This window comes from Scyliorhinus torazame, chromosome 2, assembly GCF_047496885.1.
Source record: "Scyliorhinus torazame isolate Kashiwa2021f chromosome 2, sScyTor2.1, whole genome shotgun sequence".
In the NCBI taxonomy this organism is placed as follows: domain Eukaryota; kingdom Metazoa; phylum Chordata; class Chondrichthyes; order Carcharhiniformes; family Scyliorhinidae; genus Scyliorhinus; species Scyliorhinus torazame.
The window spans coordinates 86,837,568-86,863,366 of record NC_092708.1 but is presented as its reverse complement, the minus strand read 5'-3'; the positions used below and the strand labels follow the sequence as shown (position 1 = coordinate 86,863,366).

Here is a 25,799-nt window from a genome sequence, read left to right as displayed (position 1 = left end):
TCTTAAACAAGGGCACAACATTCGCCACTCTCCAATCTTCAGGCACCTCACCTGTGGCTGCCGATGATTCAAATATCTCTGTTAGGGGACCCGCAATTTCCTCCCTAGCCTCCCACAACATCCTGGGATACATTTCATCAGGTCCCGGGGATTTATCTACCTTGATGCACTTTAAGACTTCCAGCACCTCCTCCTCTGTAATATGCACACTTCTCAAGACATCACTATTTATTTCCCTTAGTTTCCTAACATCCATGCCTTTCTCCACCGTGAATACCGATGAGAAATATTCATTCAGTATCTCACCCAACTCTTGTGGCTCTGCCCATAGATGTCCTTGTTGATCCTTAAGAGGCCCTACTCTGTCCCTAGTTACTCTTTTTCCCTTTATGTATCTGTAGAAGCTCTTTGGATTCTCCTTTGCATTATTTGCCAAAGCAATTTTATGTCCCCTTTTTGCCCTCCTGATTTCCCTCTTAACTCTATTTCGACAATCTCTATACTCTTCAAGGGATCCACTTGATCCCAGTTGTTTATGTACCTCATATGCCTCCTTCTTCTTTTTGACCAGAGTCTCAATATCTCGAGTCATCCAGGGTTCCCTACTTCTACCAGCCTTGCCCTTCACTCTAACGGGAATGTGCTTACCCTGAACCCTGGTTAACACATTTTTAAAAGCCTCCCATTTACCAGCCGTCCCTGCCAACAGTCTCCCCCAATCTACCTCTGAAAGTTCCTGTCTGATACCATCAAAATTGGCCTTGCCCCAATTAAGAATTTTAACTCTTGGGCCAGACCTATCATTCTCCATCGCTATCTTAAAACTAATGGAGTTATGGTCACTTGTCCCAAAGTGATCCCTCACTAACACTCCTGTCACTTGCCCTTCCTTATTTCCCAAGACGAGGTCAAGTTTTGCCCCCTCTCTAGTCGATCCATCCACATACTGAATGAGAAATTCCTCCTGAATACACTCAACAAATTTCCCTCCATCCAAGTCCCTAATGCTATGGCTGTCCCAGTCAATGTTGGGAAAGTTAAAGTCCCCTACTATTACCACCCTATTTTTCTTGCAGCTATCTGTAATCTCCTTACATATTTGCTCCTCAATTTCCCGCTGACTATTTGGGGGCCTGTAGTACAGTCCTATCAAGGTGATCTCTCCCTTCTTATTTTTCAGTTCCACCCATATAGACTCAGTGGGCGAACCCTCGGATATATCCCCTCTAAGTACTGCCGTGATGTTCTCCCTAATCAAAAACGCCACTCCCCCTCCTCTCTTACCTCCTGTTCTATCCTTTCTATAGCATCTGTACCCCGGAACATTGAGCTGCCAGTCCTGCCCCTCCCTTAGCCATGTTTCAGTCATAGCTATAATATCCCAGTCCCATGTGCCCATCCATGCCCTGAGTTCATCCGCTTTGCCCGTCAGGCCCCTTGCATTGAAATAAATGCAGTTTAATGTAGACTTTCCTTGCTCTCTGCCCTGCTTTCTCTGGTCATGCTTTACACACTCTCCCTTCCTGCCTTTTGTTTCCGTCCCCACTGACTTCCTACATCGGTTCCCATCCCCCTGCCACATTAGTTTAAACCCTCCCCAACTGCACTAGCAAACACAGAGGGCGGTGGAGGCCGGGACGTTGAGTGTCTTTAAGATAGAAGTTGATAAATTCTTGATTTCTTGAGGAATTAAGGGCTATGGAGAGAGAGCGGGTAAATGGAGTTGAAATCAGCCATGATTGAATGGTGGAGTGGACTCGATGGGCCGAATGGCCTTACTTCCGCTCCTATGTCTTATGGATAGTCTTTATTCTTCATCTCTTGTTCTTTCATCTTTTAGCAGATTATTCATGATGCTCACATTGTCCATTGTCCTGACATACACAGTGTATCTCTTTTTCTGTTGCCTATTACAGTCATGAATGCTTCCTCCACATTATGGTAGGCCATGCTTGTTCTATTTCATGCCAATCTGCTAAGGTTCTGGTTCTCTTGTCTGATTATGGTAGTTTCAGGAACTCACCTACACATTGGAATCTAATCGTCAAAGGCTGCTTCAATTCTGTGACAGAATTGTAGTAGAGGATCCCATTCTCTGATTTAACTCAGCTATGAATCCCAATTTCCTAAGTGTACTCACAATTGAAACAATATTTTTATTTCTATTTTCCACACCAACCGTCTGTAACTGAGCTGGCTGATTCATTGATAGCATTTTGCCATTGTGAACTGGTGTAATATATCTTGTGGAAATGTACCCAAACTGAAACTTTGACAACTGAAAGAACTCAGAAAGCCCGACCCAGGGCAATGCAGTCAAACCTGGCTTGAGCTTCTTTGTCATAAGAACATAAGAACTAGGAGCAGGAGTAGGCTTTCTGGCCATTCGAGCCTGCTCCGCCATTCAATGAGATCATGGCTGATCTTTTGTGGACTCAGCTCCACTTTCCCGCCCAAACACCATAATCCTTTATTCCTTTATTCTTCAAAAAACTATCTATCTTATCTTCAACTAGCTCTTTACAGGCTGCTTCAGGTTAGATGTGTAGAGATCAGCCACTACACTGTGCATTCATTACTTGGCCAAGGATTTTATTGGACCAAATCTTTTTGCCTTCAGATCGTCGGAGACAGGACATATTACAGAAGAAGTGCATCAGGACTCCGCAGAAGCCCTAAAATGCAGACCTGTGTGGGAATTACCCGAGAAGTTAAACTTCCGATGGGCAATTCCTTGCTGCTCAGGACAGTCTGTAAATGTCTCCGACTCTGAGTTAGAGTCAGAGACTTGGGCAACATCTATGTGATTTACCTGGATAGTTACCCAGGAAATGTTGGACAGTTTAAAATCTGGTGTGGAGATGCCAGCATTGGACTGGGGTGGGCACAGTAAGAAGTCTTACAACACCAGGTTAAAGTCTAATAGGTTTATTTGGAATCACTAGATTTCGGAGCATAGCTCCTTCATCAGGTGAGTGAAGGGGTAGGTTACACAAACACAGCATATAAAGACAAAGCCAATGATGCAAGATGATACTTTGAATGCGAGTCTTTGAAGGTAATTAAGTCTTTACAGGTCCAGACGGAGCGACTGGTGAGAGGGATAATCACAGGTTAAAAAGGTGTGAATTTCTCAAGCCAGGACAGTTGGTAGGAGTTTAAAACCTGGTCTAATGGCTTGGTACCTCCACAATGGATACCCAATAACCCCACCTCGACCTTCAAACTAATACTCCCAACTAACACTCCAACCATCTGACTAGCTAAGCAACCTGACCCAACTACCCCAACCTGACAACCCAGTCACCCATCTATCCACTTAACAATCTAATCCACCTGCCAACCCACCCTTTCACCCATCTACCGCTCACCCACCCAAACATCTACCTACCTACCCACCTTACCCACCTACTTAAATTACCCATTCCCCCACCTATCCCCCAATCACCCACCTACCCATTTACATACCTACCCACTTACCCATCTACCCTCTCACCCACCTACCCAGTCACCCCACTACAAGCCTCACCCTTCTATCCCCCTCCGCACATCACCCACTCCCACATCATCCACAAACCCACAACATCCACCCATCTCCTATTCATCCACTCACCCACCTACCCACTACCCTCCCACACAGGTGTACCTACCTCATTCACTCATCTACTCGCCTCTCCCATGTCACCCATTCACTCACTCAACCACTCACACATTCACTCACTCACCCATTCACTAATCCACATTCATGCATTAAAAGATCACCTTTAAATACTTACCAGAGTACGGCAGCTAGTGCCTTAAAAAGGTGATGTGTCCTGTTGTTCTACCGACTCCTCCACTTCCTGGAGAAAGAGATGGAGTTCTTCAATGGACACAATGCTCCATATTTCTGGAGAAGCTGGGCTTGGACGATCTGGTAAGAAATGAGGAGCAGCGTTGAGGCATGGAAAGGTTTGAGCGGAGCAGCAATGTAATGATTGCCATTCTGCAGAAGCTCTGGGCCAATACATGCTTTCTGAGGTATGGTTGTCGGGGCTGCTTAAAGTACTCCAAGCAATGTGGTATATTAAGAGCTTTCTTGAGTTGAATCCTGACTTCTACTGACCTTCTGTTCCAGTTCTCCAGATATAAAGGACAGCATTCCATTCGTCATTTTGACTCTATTCTGTACCTGTTCATGTCGTTTTAACCATTTATGTATTTGGGCCCCCAAATCTCTTTGTTCCTCCATTGCTGTCAACTTTTCACGATTTAGAAATGATCGTGTTCTATCCTGCTTTCATATAAAGTGGTTGACCTTGCATTTGTTACAGTTTTGCACATTTACTTAGTCTATCTACTTCCTTTAGTAATGTTATGCTTCCATCTACACTGCTTATAATGCTGCCTATATTTGCGTCATCACCAAATTTGGATATGTAGATTTCTAACCTATTTACATAAGTCGTTAATGAATATTAAACATAGCCTTATTAAACATAGAACATACAGTGCAGAAGGAAGCCATTCGGCCCATCAAGTCTGCACTGACCCACTTAAGCCCTCACTTCCACCCTATCCCGTAACCCAATAACCCCGCCTAACATTTTTGGACACTAAGGGCAATTTAGCACAGCCAATTCACCCAACCTGCATGTCTTTGGACTGTGGGAGGAAACCGGAGCACCCGGAGGAAACCCACACAGACACGGGGAGAACGTGCAGACTCTGCACAGACAGTGACCCAGTGGGGAGTCGAACCTGGGACCCTGGCGTTGTGAAGCCACAGTGCTATCCACTTGTGCTACCGTGCTTATGTTAAATAATTGGCCCTGACACAGATCCTTGCAGGGCACCACTTGTCACATTTTACTACCTGAAATACGTGCCCCTTATGACATAATACGTGACACTTTGTCACCTGCCCCCCAGCCAGTTTCCGAACCAGGTCGAATTTTTCCATCAATTCCATGAACTATAACTTTAGATAACTGTCTTAGATGAGGGACCTTATCAAGTGCCGTCTGGCAGTCCATATAAATAATCTCCATTTACCTTGCCGCTTCATTAATTTAGTTACATCCTCAAAATCTCAGTCAGGTACACTAGGTATGTCATTCCTTTTACAAATGCATGTTGATTCTCTTTGATGAACTGAAATCTTTTCAAGGGTCAAATCACCCTCTGCTTAATGTAAGAGTCTCCCACTTTCCAGATAACAGCTAACAGATCTGAAATTCCCTGGTTCCCCTCTTTTAGCATTCTTAAATTAAGTAGTGCGGCCATGTTACTCTGCCACCATGTAACATGAACCTGTTACTCTCTCTCAGGATGGCAGCATTCATCATCTCACCCCTGCTATTCCACCAGTGCCACTGACATTGCTTAGCAACCAGCCAGCCAGGACTGCTGCCATCCACACTGAAATGGTGAAAGCCAGAGGATCTCTTAGGGCTAGAGCTGCGTCAGGCCATCCTCCAAAGGCCACCTTCAGTGTCTCGCAGTGAAATTCAGCAGCCTTCCATCATGTCGCCACTGGGCAGGAGCACTAGGGCAGTTAAAGGCACAGGGAAAACAAGCACTAAATTAATGCACAATGGTGATTAATTGACAGCATATGTCAAAAGAGAGATTGCATTTATAAAGCAACGTTTATGCCCTCAGGACATCACAAAATGTTACATTGCCAATGAAGTACTTTTTGAAATGTAGTCACTGTTGTAATGTAGGAAACATATGCATTTCTGTGAACTGGTCAGCAAATTATCGTGGAGTACAGGGATTCTTCCATTTTAATGTAAAGGAATAACTTTGTAGCTGGCTTTAGAGTTCATTTTCTAAGTCACTTTTTTTGCTTTCAGTTTCTCGTCATTTACTCGCAGGGACATGTTTGGATACTTTCTGGGCTTCCTTTTAATCTGGTTTTTATGCTGGTGGATACGAGACAAACTTAAAGTGGGAAAGGTCTCAGACAAGAATGTATTCATCACTGGGTGTGATACTGGCTTCGGAAATCTAGCTGCAAAAGTCCTTGATAGAGGTGGGTTTCGAGTACTTGCTGGGTGCCTGACGGAGGAAGGGGCTCAAAATTTAAAGGAAGAGACCTCAAGCAGGTTGAAAACAATCCCGTTGGATATTACAAAATCTGACAGCATCGAGAACGCAACTGACCTGATCAAGCTGGAGGTGGGAAACAGGGGTAAGTGCAAAGCAAAGGATTCTCTGAGCTACTTATTAATATGATTTTTCAAAACACTTATAAACAGCTACTTCTCATTCTTATTTTATGTAACATCAGGGGCGGAATTCTCCGATAATGGGGCTAAGTGTTGATGCCGTCGTAAATGCCGGAGTGTTTTACGACAGCGTCATCTGGCTCCTAGGAGCAGCGGTCCTGCGCCACACGGGGGGCCAGCATGGCCTCCTGGAGCGCTTCATGCAGCTCCAGCTGCCGATACGGGCGCCAGCACGGCTAGCGCGGGTCCGTGCATGCGCGCCACAGACGGTGCAAATTTGCACATGCGCGCCACATCCGGTGCGAGTTTGCGCATGCGCGTGGATTGCCTTCTCCGCGCTGGCCCCCGGGCAACATGGTGGAGCCCTACAGGGGCCCGGCACGGAGGAACATAGGCCCCCCCCTCCCCGGGATATGCCCGCCCGCCGTTCGGTAGGCCCTGATCGCGGACCTGGCCACCGTGGAAGCCCCCCCCCCCGGAGTCGGATCTGCTCTCCCCCACACCAGGATGGCCCCCGCAGCATGAACACCGAGGTTCCGCCGGGTCGGACCACATGTGAACAGCGCCAGTGGGACTCGGCCAAACTCGGCGGGTATTTGGCCCATCGAGCGCGGAGAATTGCCGGGGGGCGCGCGTTGAGCGGCCCCCGACCGGCGCGCGGCGACCACGCCGGCTCCATTGGCGCCGATTCTCCGGTCGGCGGAGAATCGGCGGACTGGCAACGGAGCGGAAATCCCCCCCATATGTATTGAATAATGAAAATAGTTACAATTTATTTAAAAGTGGATTCATTGGAGGATTATGAGGAGAAACCCTTAAGGTGCAAAATTCATCTCTGCTGTACCACCTCCAATGGATGCCTGGCACCAGTTGCTCCTAGAGTGGCTGCACAGAGAGGGGCACCTGTGCTGGCACCCCAAGTGTGCATTGAAAGGTTGTGAAGTAGCGCCATCCTTACATTACACAACCCAACTGGTTGCTCCAGTAGCAGGATATGTAATTTTGGACCATATGAGTCCAGATGTTGCAGTCATAAATCACAAGGCTAATAACAAGCCTTAAGCTGCAAGATGAGCCCCGCACTCGATTTCCTTACAGAGCTAACTACTCAAATTGCAGGTAAGATTATTTTTACATCTGCTGTTGGAAAGTGTCTGGAATAATCTGTATTGTTCTTGGAGATGTGCTGAGTTTCTAGGTTTCGCAGGGAATGTTGGTCCACAGCCTTTAAGAGAGGGCCCAGCAGTCGGTGACCTGTGCACACAAAGGCTGCGACAGATAGGAGAGCAGCAAGGGGAGGGTCTCTGGTTCTGCAGGATGACAGGGAGATTGAGCAGAGCCTAACGAGAGGGCAAGCTCTACACAATGCCCCCTGCCAAATTGGATTTCGACTCCTCTATGTTCCTTTACAGTGAATGGAAGCTACCTGTCTGGCCAACCAGTACCCCAGCAGCATGGTGTGCATCTGTAGTGCCTCTTGTATGCTGCCTCATCAAGGTCCTTATCTGAACCCGGAATTTGACTGCAATCTTGCCCGCCTGCAAAAAGAACTATTCTTTTTTCTCCAGAAGGTGCAGGAGATGCAGGTATCTTTTTTACATGCACACGCGCATACATTTGCCTTCATTGGCTGGGGCAATGAGAATAAAAATTGGCAAGTCATGTTGCAGCTGAATAGAAGTTTAGTTAGGCCACACTTGGAGTATAGTGTTCACTACCTGAAGGATGTGAAGGCTTTAGAGAGGGTGCAGAAGAGATTTATCAGGATATTGCCTGGTATGAAGGGTATTAGCTATGATGAGAGGTTGAATAAACTCGCTGGAACAATGGAGGTTGAGGGGCGACCTGATAGAGGTCTACAAAATTGTGAGGGGTATAGACAGGGTGGATAGTCAGAGACTTTTTGCCAGGGTAGAGGGGTCAATTATTAGGGGGCATAGGCTTAAGGTGCGAGGGGCAAGATTTAGAGGAGATGTACGAGGCAAGTTTTTTACACATAGGATAATGGGTGCCTGGAACTCGCTGCCGGAGGAGGTAGTGGAAGCAGGGAAGATACCAGCCTCCCGTACCAGCCTCCCCGAACAGGCGTCGGAATGTGGCGACTAGGGGCTTTTCACAGTAACTTCATTTGAAGCCTACTTGTGACAATAAGCGATTTTCATTTTTTTCATTTTCAGATAGTGACGTTTAAGGGGCATCTTGACAAATACATGAATAGGATGGGAATAGAGGGATAGAGACCCCGGAAGTGTAGAAGATTTTAGTTTAGACGGGCAGCATGGTCGGTGCAGGTCTGGAGGGCCCGAAGGGCCTGTTCCTGTGCTGTACTTTTCTTTGTTCTTTGTACTTTGTTCACAAGTTATCATGGTTTATGGTTGATCCAGAGTAGGCTGCCTGCAATTTGTTCAGTCATATGGAAACATTGATTCCCAACCCTAGCTATATTCTGCATCCATAAAAATTATAGGATGGGTATAGAGGGATACAGCACAAGGAAGTGCTGAGGGTTTTGGCCAAGGTTGGTAGCATGACGGGTACAGGCTTGGAGGGCCGTGAGGCCTGTTCCTGTGCTGTATTGTTCTTTGTTCTGATAAGCTGTGGATTATCTTTGTGGCAGTCCCTCACATTAGGGCCGGGATTCTCTGACCCTCCGCGCCAAAATCACGCTCGGCACGGGGGGAGAGAGAATGGGGTCTCAGACCCACGATCGGCTCTGACACTGGGATGCGATTCTCCGCAGACCGGAGAATTGCCACCAGTCTCGCGCACAAGGTTGACGCCGCACCGGTCGGGGGACGTTGAAAGAGGCCCCCGCGGCGATTCTCTGCGATCGACCGGCCGAGTTCCGCCGGCGTGGTTCCAACCTGGTTCCACATGACGGGAGCTCAGATTCACGTCCGCGCTGGCCATCCTGGTGGGGGGCATCAGACTCCGGGGAGTGCCTCCAGGACGGCCAGGCCTGCGATCGGGGGCTACCGATCGGCGGGCGCGCGTGATCTGGGGGGGCCTATCTTCTTCCGCGCCGGCCCACTGTGTGGCTCCGCCATGTTGCGCGGGGCCAGCGTGAAAAACGTCCGCCACGTGCATGCGCGGGCCCGCGGCCGGAATTGCAGGGCCCCGCTGCTGGGTGCTCGCCAGGGCCTCGCTATCCCTCTTGAAATCGGAGAATTATTCCGGACTTTTTGAAAAAAGACTGGAGTGATTTGCGCCCGATTTCCGGCAGGCATGGGGACCTAGCCCCATTTTCGGAGAATCCCGGCCCAGGTGTTCGCCATGATTCAGAACATGCTGAATATCGAGGCAAAGGGTTTTGAGAAAAAAAGCTATTGTGCCAAAGATATGCAGGTTAGGAGGGGTTAAGGGGATAGGGCAGTGGAGTGGGCCTAGGTAGGGTACTCTTTCAGAGGGTTGGAGACTCGATGGGCTGAATGGTCTCCTTCTGCACTGTAGGAATTTTATGTTCCTAATTTTTAAAAAACTTGCCCAATAATCCAATCTCTTTTTGCACACTTACAATTCCAGTCGGGATAGTGGTCAGGGGTGGTAGCTTCCCTTCTTCCTTATTCCAGTGATGCTGAGACTAAGTGCACCCTAACTGACATGAGCTCAAAGCAAGCCACCCAACACAGACTTTTTAAAAATAAATTTAGAGTAGCCAATTATTTTTCTTTTTCCAATTAAGGGGCAATTTAGCGCGGCCAATCCACCTAACCAGCACATCTTTGGGTTGTGGAGGTGAAACCCACGCAGACATGGGGAGAATGTGCAAATTCCACATGGACAGTGACCCAATGCTAGAATTCGAACCCGGGTCCTCAGCGCCGCAGTCCCAGTGCTAACCACTGCGCCACATGCCGCCCTACCCACCAAAGACTCAATAAACATTATCGGGTCTTATAAATAGCCCGGTCAGCTGATATCAATTTTCTGTGGAATAATAATGAAAATGTTTAATTATGCACATAGTAAGTGTTATTCATGGCATTAACTCTAAAGTAAGCTAGAAATATTAACGTTCCTGAATGATTCTGTTTACGATGTAACAATTATGGGGAAATGTTGGCGTAGTGGGAATGCCACTGAGCTAGTAATCCACAGGTCCAGGATAATGCTGTCGGGACATGGATTCAAAACCCACCATGGCAGCTGGTGGAATTTAAATTGAATTAATAAAACCTGGAGTTGAAAGCTATTCTCAATAATGGTGACCATGACAATTATCGTTGATTGTTGTAAAAGTTGATGTCCTTTTTGGAAAGGAAATCTGTTCCCCTTACCTGGTCTGGCCTACATATGACTCCCAACCCACAGGGGTATGGGTTGACTATTAACTGCCCTCTGAAATGCCCAGAAGGCCACTCAGTTAAAGGATAATTTGGCGTAGGCAATAAATGCTGCTCTTGCCAGTGAAACCCGCACCCCATGAAAGAATTGTTAAAAAAATTACCTGGGCAAATGTTTAAGGTATATCAATGCAAATTATTGCAGTTTACATATAATTGTCCTAATTTGTTCCTACAGGTCTATGGGGTTTAATCAACAATGCTGGAATACCAGGAATACTCTGTCCCACGGACTGGTTGCAAATTGAACATTTCAGAAGACCTATAGAAGTGAATTTATTAGGACCAATTGAAATGACATTAAAATTGCTACCGCTGATTAAAAAGGCCAGAGGAAGAATAGTGAATGTAAGCAGTGTGCTTGGTCGATTAGCTCTGACTGGTGGAGGATACTTCCCGTCAAAATTTGGAATGGAAGCTTTCAATGATAGCTTAAGGTGAGGACATCGTGCATTTCTGAGGCATTTAAACAATAGTGTAGCATGAAAACAACAAACATTAAGTATATGTAGACTCTTCTTCTTAGGGAGCCCTCGGGATTAAGGATGACTTGCTTCCACTCCCGTTCAATGGGTTCTGAAATGGCTGATAAGTCCAATGTGCGCTCTGCAGACTCTGTGAGGTGTGGGGCAGGTGGTGCTTTAAGGGTTGGCCAGATGAGCTGTTTGAAGTTTGTGTGCTCCCTTCATTGCCTATGTGCTTGATGCCCTTCCGAAGGAGCCTTCTCCATTTTGGTGAGGCTAGGTCTTCCTCAAGTTGCCACCACACACTGGTTTGACTTTGCTCTAGCTGTGCAATTGTGTCCCTGGTGGAAGATTGAGGACTAAAATCACTTTGTAGCATGTTTACTATTAGGGTATTCCTGTCCATGTAAAACCTGCAAAGTGTAAGTGAAGAGTTGATTTTATATGCTATTTTATACATTTGGTTCTGTGGTTGTACTTTGCTTCTTGTGTCTGAAGGTTGTGGGTATAAGGGTATAAAGTTCCACTCTGGAGACTTGTATATGTGATTTAGGCTAACACTTCAGTATTCTACTGAGTGAGGGGGTGCTACTTGTTGGAGATCCCGGGCGGGATTCTCCACTCCCGCGCCGAAGTGGCCGCGCCGTCGTGAATGCTGTCGAGGTTCACGACGGCGCGGAACGGCCCCGATCCCGACCGATTCAGGTCCCGAAAATGGGCTAGGATCGGGGCCGCGAGAACCTCGGGGGGCGTTCCGCGAAGGCCGCGTCGTCACCGTGCGACTCCCGAATGACGCACCGCTGCGTCATAAATTGCGTGATCCGCGCACAGAGGACCCGGAGGAGATCAGAGGAGATGGCTGAGCCCCGAAGAGCTGCACAAAGGTTCTGGGATACGGACCTGGACACCCTGGTGGATGAGGTGGAGCGGAGAAGGGACACCCTCTGCCCAAGACGTGGGCATCGCCAGCCATCCAGCGCGGTGAGGCGCGGCTGGCGGGAGGTGGGCACCGCAGTCAGTGCTGTGGGGCAGACCCCCTGGACGGGGAGCAGTGCCGCAAGAAGCTGCACGACCTCACCCGGGCTGCAGGGTAAGTGCCATGAGGTGCCCCCAGGCTCCCCCCCCCCGCCACCCCCGGCACGGGAGGGGAGGTGGGGGGGTTTGGGAGTGTTGGGGGGGACTGGGGCATCAGGGGCGATGTTGGGGGGGTCAGGGGGGTTTGGGGGGGGTCACGGTGCCCAACTATCTACTCGACCCACATGAGCCCCGGGACCCCCCTGGAGCGAACACATGGCGTGCTGTCTCCTGAACCAGCAACAATATTGTCAATATCTGCATGCCCTGATGATACCCGCCTAATGGTGATGCTTTATCCAAACCCCCCCCCCCAGGAAAAGACAGCTCACAACCATCGTGAGCGTATGAGAACCGGAGGAGGTTCTCCTGTGCTGCACCCCCTAACCATTCACGAGCAGAGGGCCCTGGACCTCGCTGGGGGATCCGCCACCCGGGAGGCCGCGACATGCCAGGTCGGAGGCGCAGAAGCAAGTGAGAGAACCCTGCATGTCCTCCCCACCCCCAACCCGTCATCACGCCCCTCACACTCTGGCCACTGCACCCCCGATCCCATCCCCCCTCACACTCTGGCCACTGCACTCCAGATCCCACCCCCCCTCACACTCTGGCCACTGCACCCCCCGATCCCATCCCCCTCACACTCTGGCCAGTGCACCCCCGACCCCATCCCCCCTCACACTGTGCACCCACCACCACCATACACCCGGGCCACCGTATCTAACGAACCCCGAATCGTTTATGTTCCCCAGGGCCATCGTCCGAACCTTCAGGGACGTCTCGCCCAGGAAGCAGTGTAACGCCACGCACCGCAACTGCACCCAGGGACGCACGGCAGAGGTTGGCAGTTGGTCGGACAGGAGGGCAGACCACACAGTCTGGGACACAGGACCGGGACGCTGAGACCTCCGGGACAGACATTAGTCAGGGGCACAGGGTGGACAGTAATGCCGAAGCCCACATCACGGCCACACACCCGCTGGATCAAACTCAAGACGACATGGCCCGCATGGAGCTTGCGCCGGGCAATGGGGGGGACCAGTACACACCAGACTTCTGTACGGATGATGACCTCGAGCTTGCGGCACTGCTGTCTCCCACACCATCCACCATCGCAGAGACACTCACCTCGGTTCGGCAGATAAGTGATGAGGCTCCCGGGTCACTGTCTGGTGCGCACCCCACAGCCGAGCCGGTACAGCAGGTGGAGTTTGGAGAAGCCGAGGGGCTGGACGGTCGGAGGGCAGCCCAGGCCCAGCAACCAGCTGCCACCCAGACGGTTCCCGGGTTCCTGGATGTAACCGACCCACCCGGACAACCGATGCGTATGGACACCCAGGGACTAAATAACGGGATGAGGGCCATCTTCCAAGACCTGCACACGCAGCTGGAGGAGTCTATCCGCGTCCAGGAGCAGGGAGTGGTGCTGCTCATCGCAGCCACCCAGGCCGACACCGCACGGGTGGCGTCCGCGGTGGAGGCAATGGGTGAAAGCGTTTCGGCCATGGGTCAGGTTCTGCAAGGCGTTGGGCTTCACGTGCACGCGTCATCCATGGCCCAGGAGTGGGCTGCCCTCTCACAGGAAGCCATGCGCCTGAGCCAACAGGACATTGCCACCGCTCTCTGGGCCCTGGCTGAGTCTCACCATGCCATGGCCCGGTCCCAGCAAGCGATGGCTCAGTCCCAGCAGTCGGTCGCGGAGAACATTGACCGCCTGGCGCACGTGATGGATGGCGTAGCGCACTCACAGGCCGAGATCGCACAGACCTTGGCAGGAATGTGGCACTCCCTGGGCCCTGTCTCGGCGAACATTCGGACCGTGGTCGATACCGCTGCAGGCCTCCAGGACTGGCAGTGCCAGGTGTCGGGGGTGTGACGGGGCACGTCTCCGAGCGCATCTCCGTCCCACAGTGAGGCCCGGGGGCCACCGGGCTCCCCGAGGGAGGAGGAGGTTCTGGGGCCCGTCCCGGTAGCTCCACCAAGGGACGTCCCGGTACACTCGGCCTCCCCCGTTCCGTCCCTGGCGCATCTGGTGGGGAGCGGGCAGGTCAGGGTGGCACCACGCCATCCAGCACGCCCGCAGAGCAGCCTGGCCCATCGAAGCCGGGCCGCCCCAGGAAACGTGTGCCGACGGGGAGCTGTGTGGTGCCCGTGTACAGGAGTGATGGTGCAAGTGGCAGTGTTCAGCGAATCCCACCCCCACAGTGCGTGAACCGTGCGGCCACCAACACGTCGCGTGCCCGCTGTCCGCGGCGGTGCCGTCGCGCAGCCTCCTGGGCGTAACGAGCAGCCGGGCAGTGTCTGTGTCCTGTGCCTCTCCCCCACCCTGATGCGCCCCATCATCCTCATCCTCCGCATCCTCCTCTTCCCCATCCCCCTCGTTTGCGTTGGCTACGGTGCCGTCGGGTCCTCCCTCCGGCTCCTCCACCAGGTCATCTCCCCTCTGCATGGCAATGTTGTGCAGCGCACAGCAGACCACAACTATGCGACCGACCCTGTCGGGTTGGTACTGCAGGGCCCCTCCTGATCGGTCCAGGCATCTGAAGCGCATCTTCAGCAGCCCGAAGCACCGCTCCACCACACCCCTGGTTGCTGCATGTGCCTCGTTGTATAGGCTCTCCGCGTTGGTGTGAGGCCTCCGTATTGGCGTCAGCAGCCATGACCTCAATGGATAGCCTTTGTCGCCCAGCAACCAGCCCCTCAGCCGGGGGGGGCATCCATCGAACATTGCGGGGATGAACGACTGTGCCAGAAGGTAGGCGTCATGCACACTCCCGGGGTACTTAGCACACATGTGCATGATCTTCATGTGGGGGTCGCACATCACCTGAATGTTCATGGAGTATGCGCCCTTTCTGTTCATGAACACGTCCCTGCTGTCTGCAGGCGGGCGCATGGGGACGTGCACACCATTGATGACACCCTGGACCATCGGTATCCCGGCCACCTTGGCGAATCCACGTGCCCGTGCTTCCTGCTGTGCTCGGTCCTCGGGGAATTGAATGTACCTGTCCGCGATGGCGTACAAGGCGTCGGTGACGGCCCTGATGCACCTGTGGACCGATGCCTGTGATATCCCGGATAGGTCCCCGCTCGGCGCCTGGAAGGAACCGGTCGCATAGAAGTTTAGGGCCACCGTCACCTTGACGGACACTGGTATCACGTGTCCTCCTCCCATTCCACGTGGTGCGAGGTGCGCCACGAGCTGGCATATATGTGCGACCGTCTCCCTGCTGAACCGGAATCTCCTCCTGCATGTGATGTCCGTTAGGGCCTCGAACGACATTCTGTCACGGTACACCTTCGGCCTTGCTGGACGCCTGTGGCGCCCTGGCACCACCATCAGTGGATCCTCCTGCTCCACCTGCTCCTCTTCCTCCTCCTCCTGCTCCCCCCCAAGCACTACCTCTGCATTCCTCGCCGTCTGGCGGTCAATGTTCCCCTCGGCATCCCCCTGTACATTCGGGTCCTGAGCGCCTGCGGCCTGCGCGGCGACGACGGGCCACTCCGCGGCCATCCCCTCTGCTGCACCGGCGACCGCTGCATCTGCAGCCACTGTGGGCCGTCCGACTCTATGCTGCCGGATGGCAAACTCCAGAACTGCGGCTCCAACCACGGCAGTGAACGTCGTTGTCTGGTTGGCATACATGGTGACCTGCAGGAGGGTGGCGGGTGGCAGAGAAACGACATGTTACACGGAGGTTCTTCCACACCTCGACAGCCGGGTTGCATGGGATCCCTGTGTGCCCCGGTGGTCTGGTTGCGCTGCAGACACGCAGCCAGCCTAACACCTGGTCACTGTCTGCGCCCAACGGTCAGTTCACACCGTCCTCCTCACCAGTGTGCCACTCACCTGTGCCCATCAGCCACACGCACCCTGCGGCCGTGTCCTCGTCACCGTCCTGCCATATCAGGGCGGCTGACATGTGGCATCCGCGGATGGACGATACCATCCACACTCTCCTGCACCCCCCCCACCTGCACACTCTCCCGCACCCCTCCCGCCTGCACACTCTCCGCACTCCACCCCCACCTGCACACTCTCCCGCACCCCCCCCCACCTGCACACTCACCTGCACCCCCTCTCACCTGCACACTCTCCCGCACCCCCCCACCTGCACACTCTCCCACACCCCCCCCACCTGCACACTCTCCGCACTCCACCCCCACCTGCACACTCTCCCGCACCCCCCCCACCTGCACACTCTCCCGCACCCCCTCAACTGCACACTCTCCCGCACCCCCCCACCTGCACACTCTCCCGCACCCCCCCCACCTGCACACTCTCCTGCACCCCCTCAACTGCACACTCTCCCGCACCCCCCCACCTGCACACTCTCCCGCACCCCCCCCACCTGCACACTCTCCTGCACCCCCTCCCACCTGCACACTCTCCCACACCCCCCCCCATCCTGCACATTCTCCCGCACCCCCCCCCACCTGCACACTCTCCCGCACCCCCCCAACTGCACACTCTCCCGCACCCCCCCATCCTGCACATTCTCCCGCACCCCCCCCACCTGCACACTCTCCCGCACCCCCCCCAACTGCACACTCTCCCGCACCCCCCCCTACCTGCACACTCTCCCGCACCCCCACCTGCACACTCTCCCTCCCCCCCTCCCACCTGCACACTCCCGCACCCACCCCCCACCTGCACACTCTCCCGCACCCCCACCTGCACACTCTCCTGCCCCCCCTCCCACCTGCACACTCTCCCGCACCCACCCCCCACCTGCACACTCTCCCGCACCCCCCCCCACCTGCACACTCTCCCGCACCCCCCCCCCCCCCCGCCACCTGCACGCTCTCCCACTCCCCCTCCCACCTGCATACTCTCCCGCACGCCGGCCCCCCCCCCACCCCCCCCCACCCCCCCCCACCCCCACCTGCACACTCTCCCACACACCCCCTTTGGCCGCAGCCTTCTCAGGGAAGCCGACCCGGTCTCCGGGCGCTGCGCTACAGTCCGCTCACCTCCTCCCTGCTCAGCGTCAGCCAGCACGACTGGCTGACGACTTTAAAAAGCAGGTGTGAACGGCGACGGCGTGAACTGGGGTCACGCCGTCGGGACTTCGGCCCAGCCGGGCCTGAGAATAGCAGGGGTGCCGGAGAATCGCCGTTTTGGGTGTCTCGGGCGATTCTCCGGCCTACGGCCCCGCGAAACTCGACCGGGCCATTCCCGCCGCTTGGGAGAATCGCCGCGGGAAATTTTGGCGGCCCAGGTGATTCTCCCAACCGGAGTGGGAGTGGAGAATCACGCCCCATATGTTTTGGAACAGATGTTCTGTCTGCCCTTGGGTGTACTTAAAAGATCTCATGGCAGTACTGAAGAAGGGCCAGGGATTTTTCCTCATATTTGGCAATATTTCATCATCAACTAATAACACTAAAACAGGGGCGTCATTCACCGACTCCCCGCCGGGTCGGAGAATGGCCGTTGGCCGCTGTGAATCCCGCCCCCGCCGAAGTCTCCGAAGGCAGAAAAGTCGGTGGGGCGTTAATGGCGCCGCTGCCGCGGAGAATGTCACGGGTCTGCGCAAGGCAGCCGATTTCCGGCCTGCCGATATTCTCCCTTCCGGATGGGCCGAAGTCCCGTCGACGTGATGACCGTTCACGTCGACGTCAATCAAACCTCCTTTTCATCGGCGTGACCCGGTGCTCCAGGCTCACGCCGACCAGCGTGGAGGTGAGTGACGGCCTGGGGGGTTGGCTCTGGGCAGGAAATGGCGTGGCCGCAGTCTGATTGCGTGAGGAGAGGTGTGTCTCGGCTTGTGTGTGTGTGCGGCGGGGGGGGGGGGGGGGTGGTTAGAGTAGGCTGGGCTCCGGGGGAGTGCCGGGAGGGGGTCCGTGCCGGGGTGGAGGTTGGGGGTTGGGGGGGGTCCGTGCCGGGGTGGAGGTTGGGGGTTGGGGGGGGGTCCGTGCTGGGGTGGGGGTTGGGGAGGGGGTCCGTGCTGGGGTGGAGGTTGGGGGGGGGGTCCGTGCCGGGGTGGAGGTTGGGGGTTGGGGGGGGGGTCCGTGCTGGGGTGGAGGTTGGGGAGGGGATCCGTGCCGGGGTGGAGGTTGGGGGGGGGGTCCGTGCCGGGGTGGAGGTTTGGGGGGGGTCCGTGCCGGGGTGGAGATTTGGGGTTGGGGGGGGTCCGTGCTGGGGTGGAGGTTGGGGAGGGGGTCCGTGCTGGGGTGGAGGTTGGGGGTTGGGGGGGGGGGTCCGTGCTGGGGTGGAGGTTGGGGAGGGGGTCCGTGCCGGGGTGGAGGTTGGGGTGGGGGGTCCGTGCTGGGGTGGAGGTTGGTGGTTGGGGGGGTCCGGGGGGGTCCGTGCTGGGGTGGAGGTTGGGGGGGGGGTCCGTGCCGGGGTGGAGGTTGGGGGTTGGGGGGGGTCCTTGCTGGGGTGGAGGTTGGGGAGGGGGTCCGTGCCGGGGTGGAGGTTGGGGAGGGGGTCCGTGCCGGGGTGGAGGTTGGGGGGGGGGGGGTCCGTGCCGGGGTGGAGGTTGGGGGGGGGTCCGTGCCGGGGTGGAGGTTGGGGAGGGGGTCCGTGCTGGGGTGGAGGTTGGGGGGGGGGTCCGTGCCGGGGTGGAGGTTGGGGGTTGGGAGGGGGGTCCGTGCTGGGGTGGAGGTTGGGGGGGGGGGTCCGTGCCGGGGTGGAGGTTGGGGGGGGGGGTCCGTGCTGGGGTGGAGGTTGGGGGTTGGGGGGGGGGGTCCGTGCCGGGGTGGAGGTTGGGGAGGGGGTCCGTGCCGAGGAGGGTGATGGGAGGGCAAATGAGTTGGTCCACCTGGCCAGGTGCCAGCCTCCAACAGTTGGACCCATGCGGTCCATGCCACCTGGCTGGGGGGGAGGAGGGGATATGGGCAATGATGACATGTCGTCGTTCCCCTCCCCCCCCACCAGGCCGTCATGTTTTCAGACCATCCAGCGATGTTGGCCGCCGTGGTGGCAGCCGCTCATGTCTATGTTGCCCTGGATGAGGAGGAGGAGCGTGCCAGAGAGGCGGCGCAGGCTGCCGCAGAGGGGCAGGCGGCAGCCGCCCAGGCTGGAGGGACACCTGACCGACAGGACGAGGAGGGGGAGGAGGACGTCACGGCCCCACAGCAACGGAGGCACCCGAGGGCGCCCTGTGTGTACCGGCCCCGGCAGTCATACCAGGACCTCACGGACCGGGAATGCAGGAGGAGACTCCGGATGAGCTGGGAAACCGTGGCACACATCTGCCACCTGCTGGTACACCTGTCACCGCGTGGCACTGGCGGGGGACACCCTCTCTCCGTGTCCGTCAAGGTTACGGTGGCCCTGAACTTTTATGCAACGGGGTCATTCCAGGCACCGAGTGGGGACCTGTCCGGCATATCGCAGACATCGGTGCACCGGTGCATCCGGGCAGTGACAGATGCCCTTTATGCCATGGCGCACCGCTACATCCGCTTCCCCGTGGACCGGGCCAGCCAAGATGCCCGGGCCGTGGGCTTCTCTGCCGTTGCCGGGTTCCCCATGGTCCAGGGCGCGATCGATGGGATGCACGTCGCCGTGCGGCCACCTGCAGATAACAGGGCCGTGTTCACTAATAGGAAGGGGACCTATTCGATGAACGTACAGGTGGTCTGCGACCACCGCATGATGATCCTGCACGTCTGTGCCCGTCACCCAGGCAGTGTACACGACTCATTCGTGTTGTCGCGGTCATCCATACCCGGCATGTACGAGGGACGCCATCCCCGGCTGAGGGGCTGGTTGCTGGGCGACAGGGGCTACCCATTGCGATCGTGGCTGATGACGCCTATACGGAGGCCACGCAATGAGGCGGAGAACCGCTACAATGATGCCCATGTAGCGACAAGCGGAGTGATCGAGAGGTGCTTTGGCGTGCTGAAGATGCGTTTCAGGTGCCTGGACCTCTCTGGGGGCGCCCTCCAGTATCGGTCAGATAGGGTCGGCCGCATCATTGTGGTGTGCTGCGTCCTGCACAACATAGCCCAGCAGAGGGGCGATGTGCCGCAGGCAGAGGAGGGCGGAGTGGAGGAGCAGCAGGAAGAGGCGCAGTCCTCCCCAGATGAGGGGGATGGGGGCAATGGTCAGGGCAGACGGGGTAGACACAGGCGGGTGGCTGTCCACCGTTACCGGCTGGCCCAGCGGGCACGGGACAGACTGATAGCCGCCCGCTTCACTGACTAGATGGGCGTGGGAATCGGGTAGGATGGCCACAGACCGCACACCATGGCAACAGCCGACCACCCACACCCCCCACCCATCCACCCACCCAGCACCCTCACTCCCCTCCCCAACCCCACACACCCCACCCGCATGCACACCAACCCCCCCCCCCAATTGCCGATCCACCGGCGGCACAACGGGCCGGGCTCACCCAGTTGCGGGTGGACGCGTGTCTATCGCAGGCCATGGAGGATGATGACAACCCGCCCTGCGATGAGCTCCTGGCTCTACATCATTGGACTATGTCTGACCCATGGCCACAGTACCACCATCCACCCGGACCATCCCTGCATGCGGCTGTGACACTGCAGCGCACGGTCCCGTCCTCTGCCCGGGGGATGTTGATGGCGGCCCAGGGGGAAGGGGGCAGACTCACCTGGGGCTGAGTAAGACCACCCGTCACACACACACTTGCGCTCAACGTACATGACACGCCCGCACACTTTGGACAGAGCACAAAGGCAGCTTCGGTAGGTGTAACATTGACTTTAATAACCAAAGGAGTTCATGCACGTGCCCTAGCCCCTAAAACTCATCTGTGCCCTGCACCCGTGCCAACTTACTCAGTGTCTAATTGTTTGGCCTTACGGGCCCTTTGACTACGTCTACGTGGTTCCCCAGACGGTACAGCAGAACTGGAGGTGGACTCCTGTGATTCCTGCCCTCTGACACTGGATCCCTTTGGCGGCCGTTTCCTGGGGCGTCCTGGCCTAGATGGGCCAGGCTGCGGCCCGGGCGACTGGGATGGCGAGCTGCCAGCCTGTCCTGCCCGTTGCCCACCCGATGCACCTGGGACGGAAGGGGGGGAGTCCGAGGTGTCGCGGTGTACCGGGACCTCCCCTACAGAGGGAGCCGGGACGGACCACACCACCTCCTCCTCCCTCGGGGTGCCCGATGGCCCCCAGGCCTCTACATGGGTGGGGGATGCGAACGGACTGGCCATCCGACGCGCCCCCGACATCTGGCGCTGCCAGTCCTGGAGGCCCGTGCTGGTATCGACAGGGGTCTGCAGGTTTGCAGCCATGGAGCCCAGGGGGTTGTCAAACCCTGTCAGTGACAGTGCGACGCCGGCTCGCACATGGCCACTGGCGCCGATGCCCTCAGCGATGGCCTGCTGAGACTGGGCCATGGCCTGCTGAGACTGGGCCATGGCCTGCTGAGACTGGGCCATGGCCTGCAGAGACTGGGCCATGGCCTGCAGAGACTGGGCTATGGCCTGCTGAGACTGGGCCATGGCCTGCTGAGACTGGGCTATGGCGTTGAGCGCCTCTGCCATCTGGCGCTGGCACTGGCTCATGGCCTCCTGTGAGAGGGCAGCCATATCCTGGGCCACAGACGCCGCCTGCATGGAAGGCCCCAGGCCTCGCAAACCGTTCCCCATGTCTGACACCGTCGCACCCATTGCCTCCACCGCGGACGCCACCCGTGCGGTGTCAGCCTGGGTGGCACGCATGACCGGGGACCACTCCCAGCTCCTGGACGCGGGTGGACTCCTCCACCTGCGACCGCAGCCGCCGCAAGCCACCCGTCACCCTATTCGCTCGTCTCCGTGTCGGTGGTTGCATCGGATCTATGTGTGGGTGTGGTAACTGCAGGAACCCGGGATCCATCTGGGCGGCAGATGTTCGCTTGGCCTGGGCTGCCCTCCCGACCGCCCGGTCCCTCTGCTGCTCCTACCTCCACCTGCTGTACCGGGACGGCTGTGTTGTGCGCACCAGTGAGTGTACCAGACGCCTCTTCACTAAAGTGCCCAACCGTGGTGAGTGTTTCTGCGATGGTGGAGGGTGTTGGTGACAGCAGTGGCGTTGTGTCGTGCTCTTCGTCCCACTCTGACTCCATGGCACTTTGGGGTGGGGGTTCGTCTCCACCCATCCACTCTGAGTCACTGTCCGGTATTTCGTCTTCCCGGGTAGGGGTGTCCTGGGTAGTGCTGTCCCGGGTAGTGCTCTCCCGGGTAGTGCTGTCCCGGGTAGGGGTGTCCCGGGTAGTGCTGTCCCGGGTAGTGCTGTCCCGGGTAGTGGTGTCCCGGGTAGGGGTGTCCTGGGTAGTGCTGTCCCGGGTAGGGGTGTCCTGGGTAGTGGTGTCCTGGGTAGTGGTGTCCTGGGTAGTGGTGTCCTGGCTCGGATGTGACGGGGGCCTGTGGCTGCCCCCCTCATCGCTGGGTGGTCGCTCCCGCACGTGACGGGGGTGTCGTCTCCCTGTTGCTCCAGGTCTCTCCGTCTCCCGTGGTGTGCGAGGGGCATCCTGCGGGCGTCGCATGCTGGAGGGTCCGGGTCTCTCCGTCTCCCGTGGTCTCCGAGGGGCATCCTGCGGGCGTCGCATGCTGGAGGGTGCGGGTCTCTCCGTCTCCCGTGGTCTCCGAGGGGCATCCTGCCGGCGGTGTGCATCTGCGGGGATGGGTGCCTGGACGTTTGGTCCTGCGATACACAATGAAGCATGCATGGTTAGACATCAGGCAGTGATCAGGTGATACGGGGGAGGGGGATATAGGGGAGGGGGGATATGGGGACGGGCTGTTGGTGGCTCACTTGCTCGTGGGCCCCCGACCTCTGCATCAGCAACCTCCCGGTCCTCAGGTCCGCCAGCCAGTTCCAGGGCCCTTTCCTCGTGTACGGTCAGTGGCCTCTCATCAGCGGGCCCTCCTCCAGTCCTCACATGCTCCCTATTGTTGTGTGCGCGCTTCTCCTGTGGGGGGAGGGGGGTGGTGGCAGGGGTAAAAGGCAACAGTGTTAGGCAGGTATATGAATGCACGCCATCGGTTGCGCGTGCATTGCAGAGGTTAAGGTTAGGGCTGGATTCACTTGGGGATATGGTGGATATGGGGGAGGGGGGGGATATGGCGGATATGGGGGAGGGGGGATATGGGGAGGGGGGATATGGGGGATATGGGGGATATGGGGAGGGGGGATATGGGGGAGGGGGATATGGGGGAGGGGGGATATGGGGGATGGGGGATATGGGGGAGGGGGGATATGGGGGATATGGGGGAGGGGGATATGGGGGATATGGGGGAGGGGGATATGGGGGATATGGGGGAGGGGGGATATGGGGGAGGGGGGATATGGGGGATATGGGGGAGGGGGGATATGGGGGAGGGGGATATGGGGGATATGGGGGAGGGGGGATATGGGGAGGGGGGATATGGGGGAGGCTCACCCTGCCTGCTCTGACGAGATATGGGGGATATGGGGAGGGGGATATGGGGGATATGGGGGAGGGGGGATATGTGGAGGGGGGATATGGGGGAGGGGGGATATGGGGGATATGGGGGAGGGGGGATATGGGGGAGGGGGGATATGGGGAGGGGGGGATATGGGGGCTATGGATATCGGGCTGGGGGGGAGGCTCACCCTTGCTGCTCTGACGAGGTTGTTCACCTTCTTGTGGCACTGGGTGCCTGTCCGTGGTGTCAGGGCCACAGCGGTGACGGCCTCTGACACTTCCCTTCACAGACGCCGGCTGTGGCGTGGGGCAACTCTGCGGCCGTGCCTGGGATACAGGGCGTCCCTCCTCTGCTCCACCGCGTCCAGGAGCGCCTCCACATCGCGTGACTCGAACCTCGGGGCTGAGCGATGGCCAGCCATCCAGTCGGGTGTTGCGGTCGGGTGTTCTGGTCGGGTGGGGGGGAGCTGCGCGGCCTTATGAGCCGTCACGCCGTGCAGCGCGTATGACGCTGCACGGCGTGAACCACTGCGCAAGCGCGGATCCCGTTACGTCGCTGCTAGCCCATTTCGGGCTGGAGACTATCGTCCCATTTTTATGACGTGACGCAAGTGGGAATTGCGCCGTTTTTTGCGCCGATCGGCGGACTTTCCGCCGATAACGGAGAATTTCGCCCCAGATTTGGAAATTTTGACATTGTGAAAAGCAGTGACTGCAAGATATTTCATTCTATCTAATACCCTCAAAGATTAGACATTTCCCCTATCGCAGCGAGTAATTTGTTATCATTGAGACAGCAACAATTTCATTACCTTTAAGCATTCTCAGGCAGAAGTGCTATTTGAACATAAAATTATGCTGCATGAAGTGTGTGTATGAATATTCATAGGATTTGTTGGTGAGTTACTTGCTTTATTTTTTTTAAACTTGTTCATGGGACTTGAGCATCGCTGGCTAGACTAGCATTTATTGCCCATCCCTAATTGCCCATGAGGGCGCAATTAAAAACATTGCTGTGGATCTGGAGTCACATGTAAACCAGACCAGGTAAGGATGGCAGATTTCCTTCCCAGAGGACTTTAGTGAACCAGATGGGTTTTTACAACAATTGCCAATGATTTCATGGTCATCATTAGACTTTTAATTTCAGATATTTATTGAATTAAAAATTCACCAGCTGCAGTGGCGGGATTTGAATTTGGGTTTCTGGATTACTAGTCCAGTGACAAGTCTCTCAGTGCTGTGGAATTAATTTATTTTCCGTGATTTAGTGTAGATTACAGATGACCGAGGGGAACATGTTGATATCAGTACTTAGACATTTGTTTGCAAGTTATGGTTATAAATTTGCTTCTTCTATTCGTTAGGATATTGGTCAAGAAATCCAAACAATTTTTTTTAAATTTGCCAAACTGTGAGAAAGGATACTTCATCCCAGGATTGATGACTCTGACCAATAGGTATCTGTTAGGTTAAAACAAACTTTTATTTAAACATAGAATTAGCCAATTAATATCAAAGAAAATAGCTTTACAATTATCAGTTAAACAGTTCTTCAAACACAAGGAAAAACTTAAACTTACGATCTATACCTGCGACTAACTCTAATTAAGCAACCCAATTCAGCTCAAATGCCGCTTATAAATAAAGTTAACAAACAGGTTACTTGCTTAGTTTTGTAGAAGCCTTTGGCGAGAGAGCCCCTTTCAGGAGCAGAACCAGTACACTTCTGCTCAATCTAGCAGCATTTGGCAAAACTACTATTCAACTCAAAATCCTTCTGTCTTGTCAGACTCAAATCCTATGGCAAACTTCAAACCTACAGACAGACTTGGCTCCTCCTATTAATTATATCATCTGTATCCCACTAAGATGTCACATGACCTGCTTAGCCAGGACAAAATACAACCCCTCATAAATTATCTACCCTCCAGGGAATCTATAGCAATCAAACAATATCCCATTAGCCCTTTATCTGTAACTAAGTAAGTGGTTAGAATGAATCATGCTCTTATTTTTCCCTCCTTATTAATCTTTTTGACATTCTTTACTGTTCTTTGTATTCTATGTAATCTTCTGATCTACCACCCACCTTTGCACAATTATATGCTCTTTCAGTTTGATACTATCGTTGACTTTTTTAGTTAACCATGGATGGTGGTCCTACTCTTGCAACTTCCTCATTGAATGGGTGGCACGGTGGTACAGTGGTTAGCACTGATGGCTCATAGCACCAGGGACCCAGGTTCAAATCTGGCCATGGGTGCCTGTCTGTGTGAAGTTTGCACTTTCTCCCCATATCTGTGTGGGTTTCCTCCGGGTGCTCCGGTTTCCTCCC

General features: G+C 55.3%; 1 protein-coding gene across 1 annotated transcript in view; it reads left to right on the top strand.

The window, feature by feature from the left end:
• Positions 1–25,799, top strand: part of LOC140389419 (dehydrogenase/reductase SDR family member 9-like) — a 74,587-nt gene that overhangs the window by 32,344 nt on the left and 16,444 nt on the right. The window contains exons 2-3 of the mRNA XM_072473567.1: positions 5,841–6,178; positions 10,737–10,995. Of these exons, the coding sequence (XP_072329668.1) occupies positions 5,866–6,178; positions 10,737–10,995 (572 nt within the window). The 5' untranslated portion in view covers positions 5,841–5,865. The remainder of the gene's footprint in view (positions 1–5,840; positions 6,179–10,736; positions 10,996–25,799) is intronic.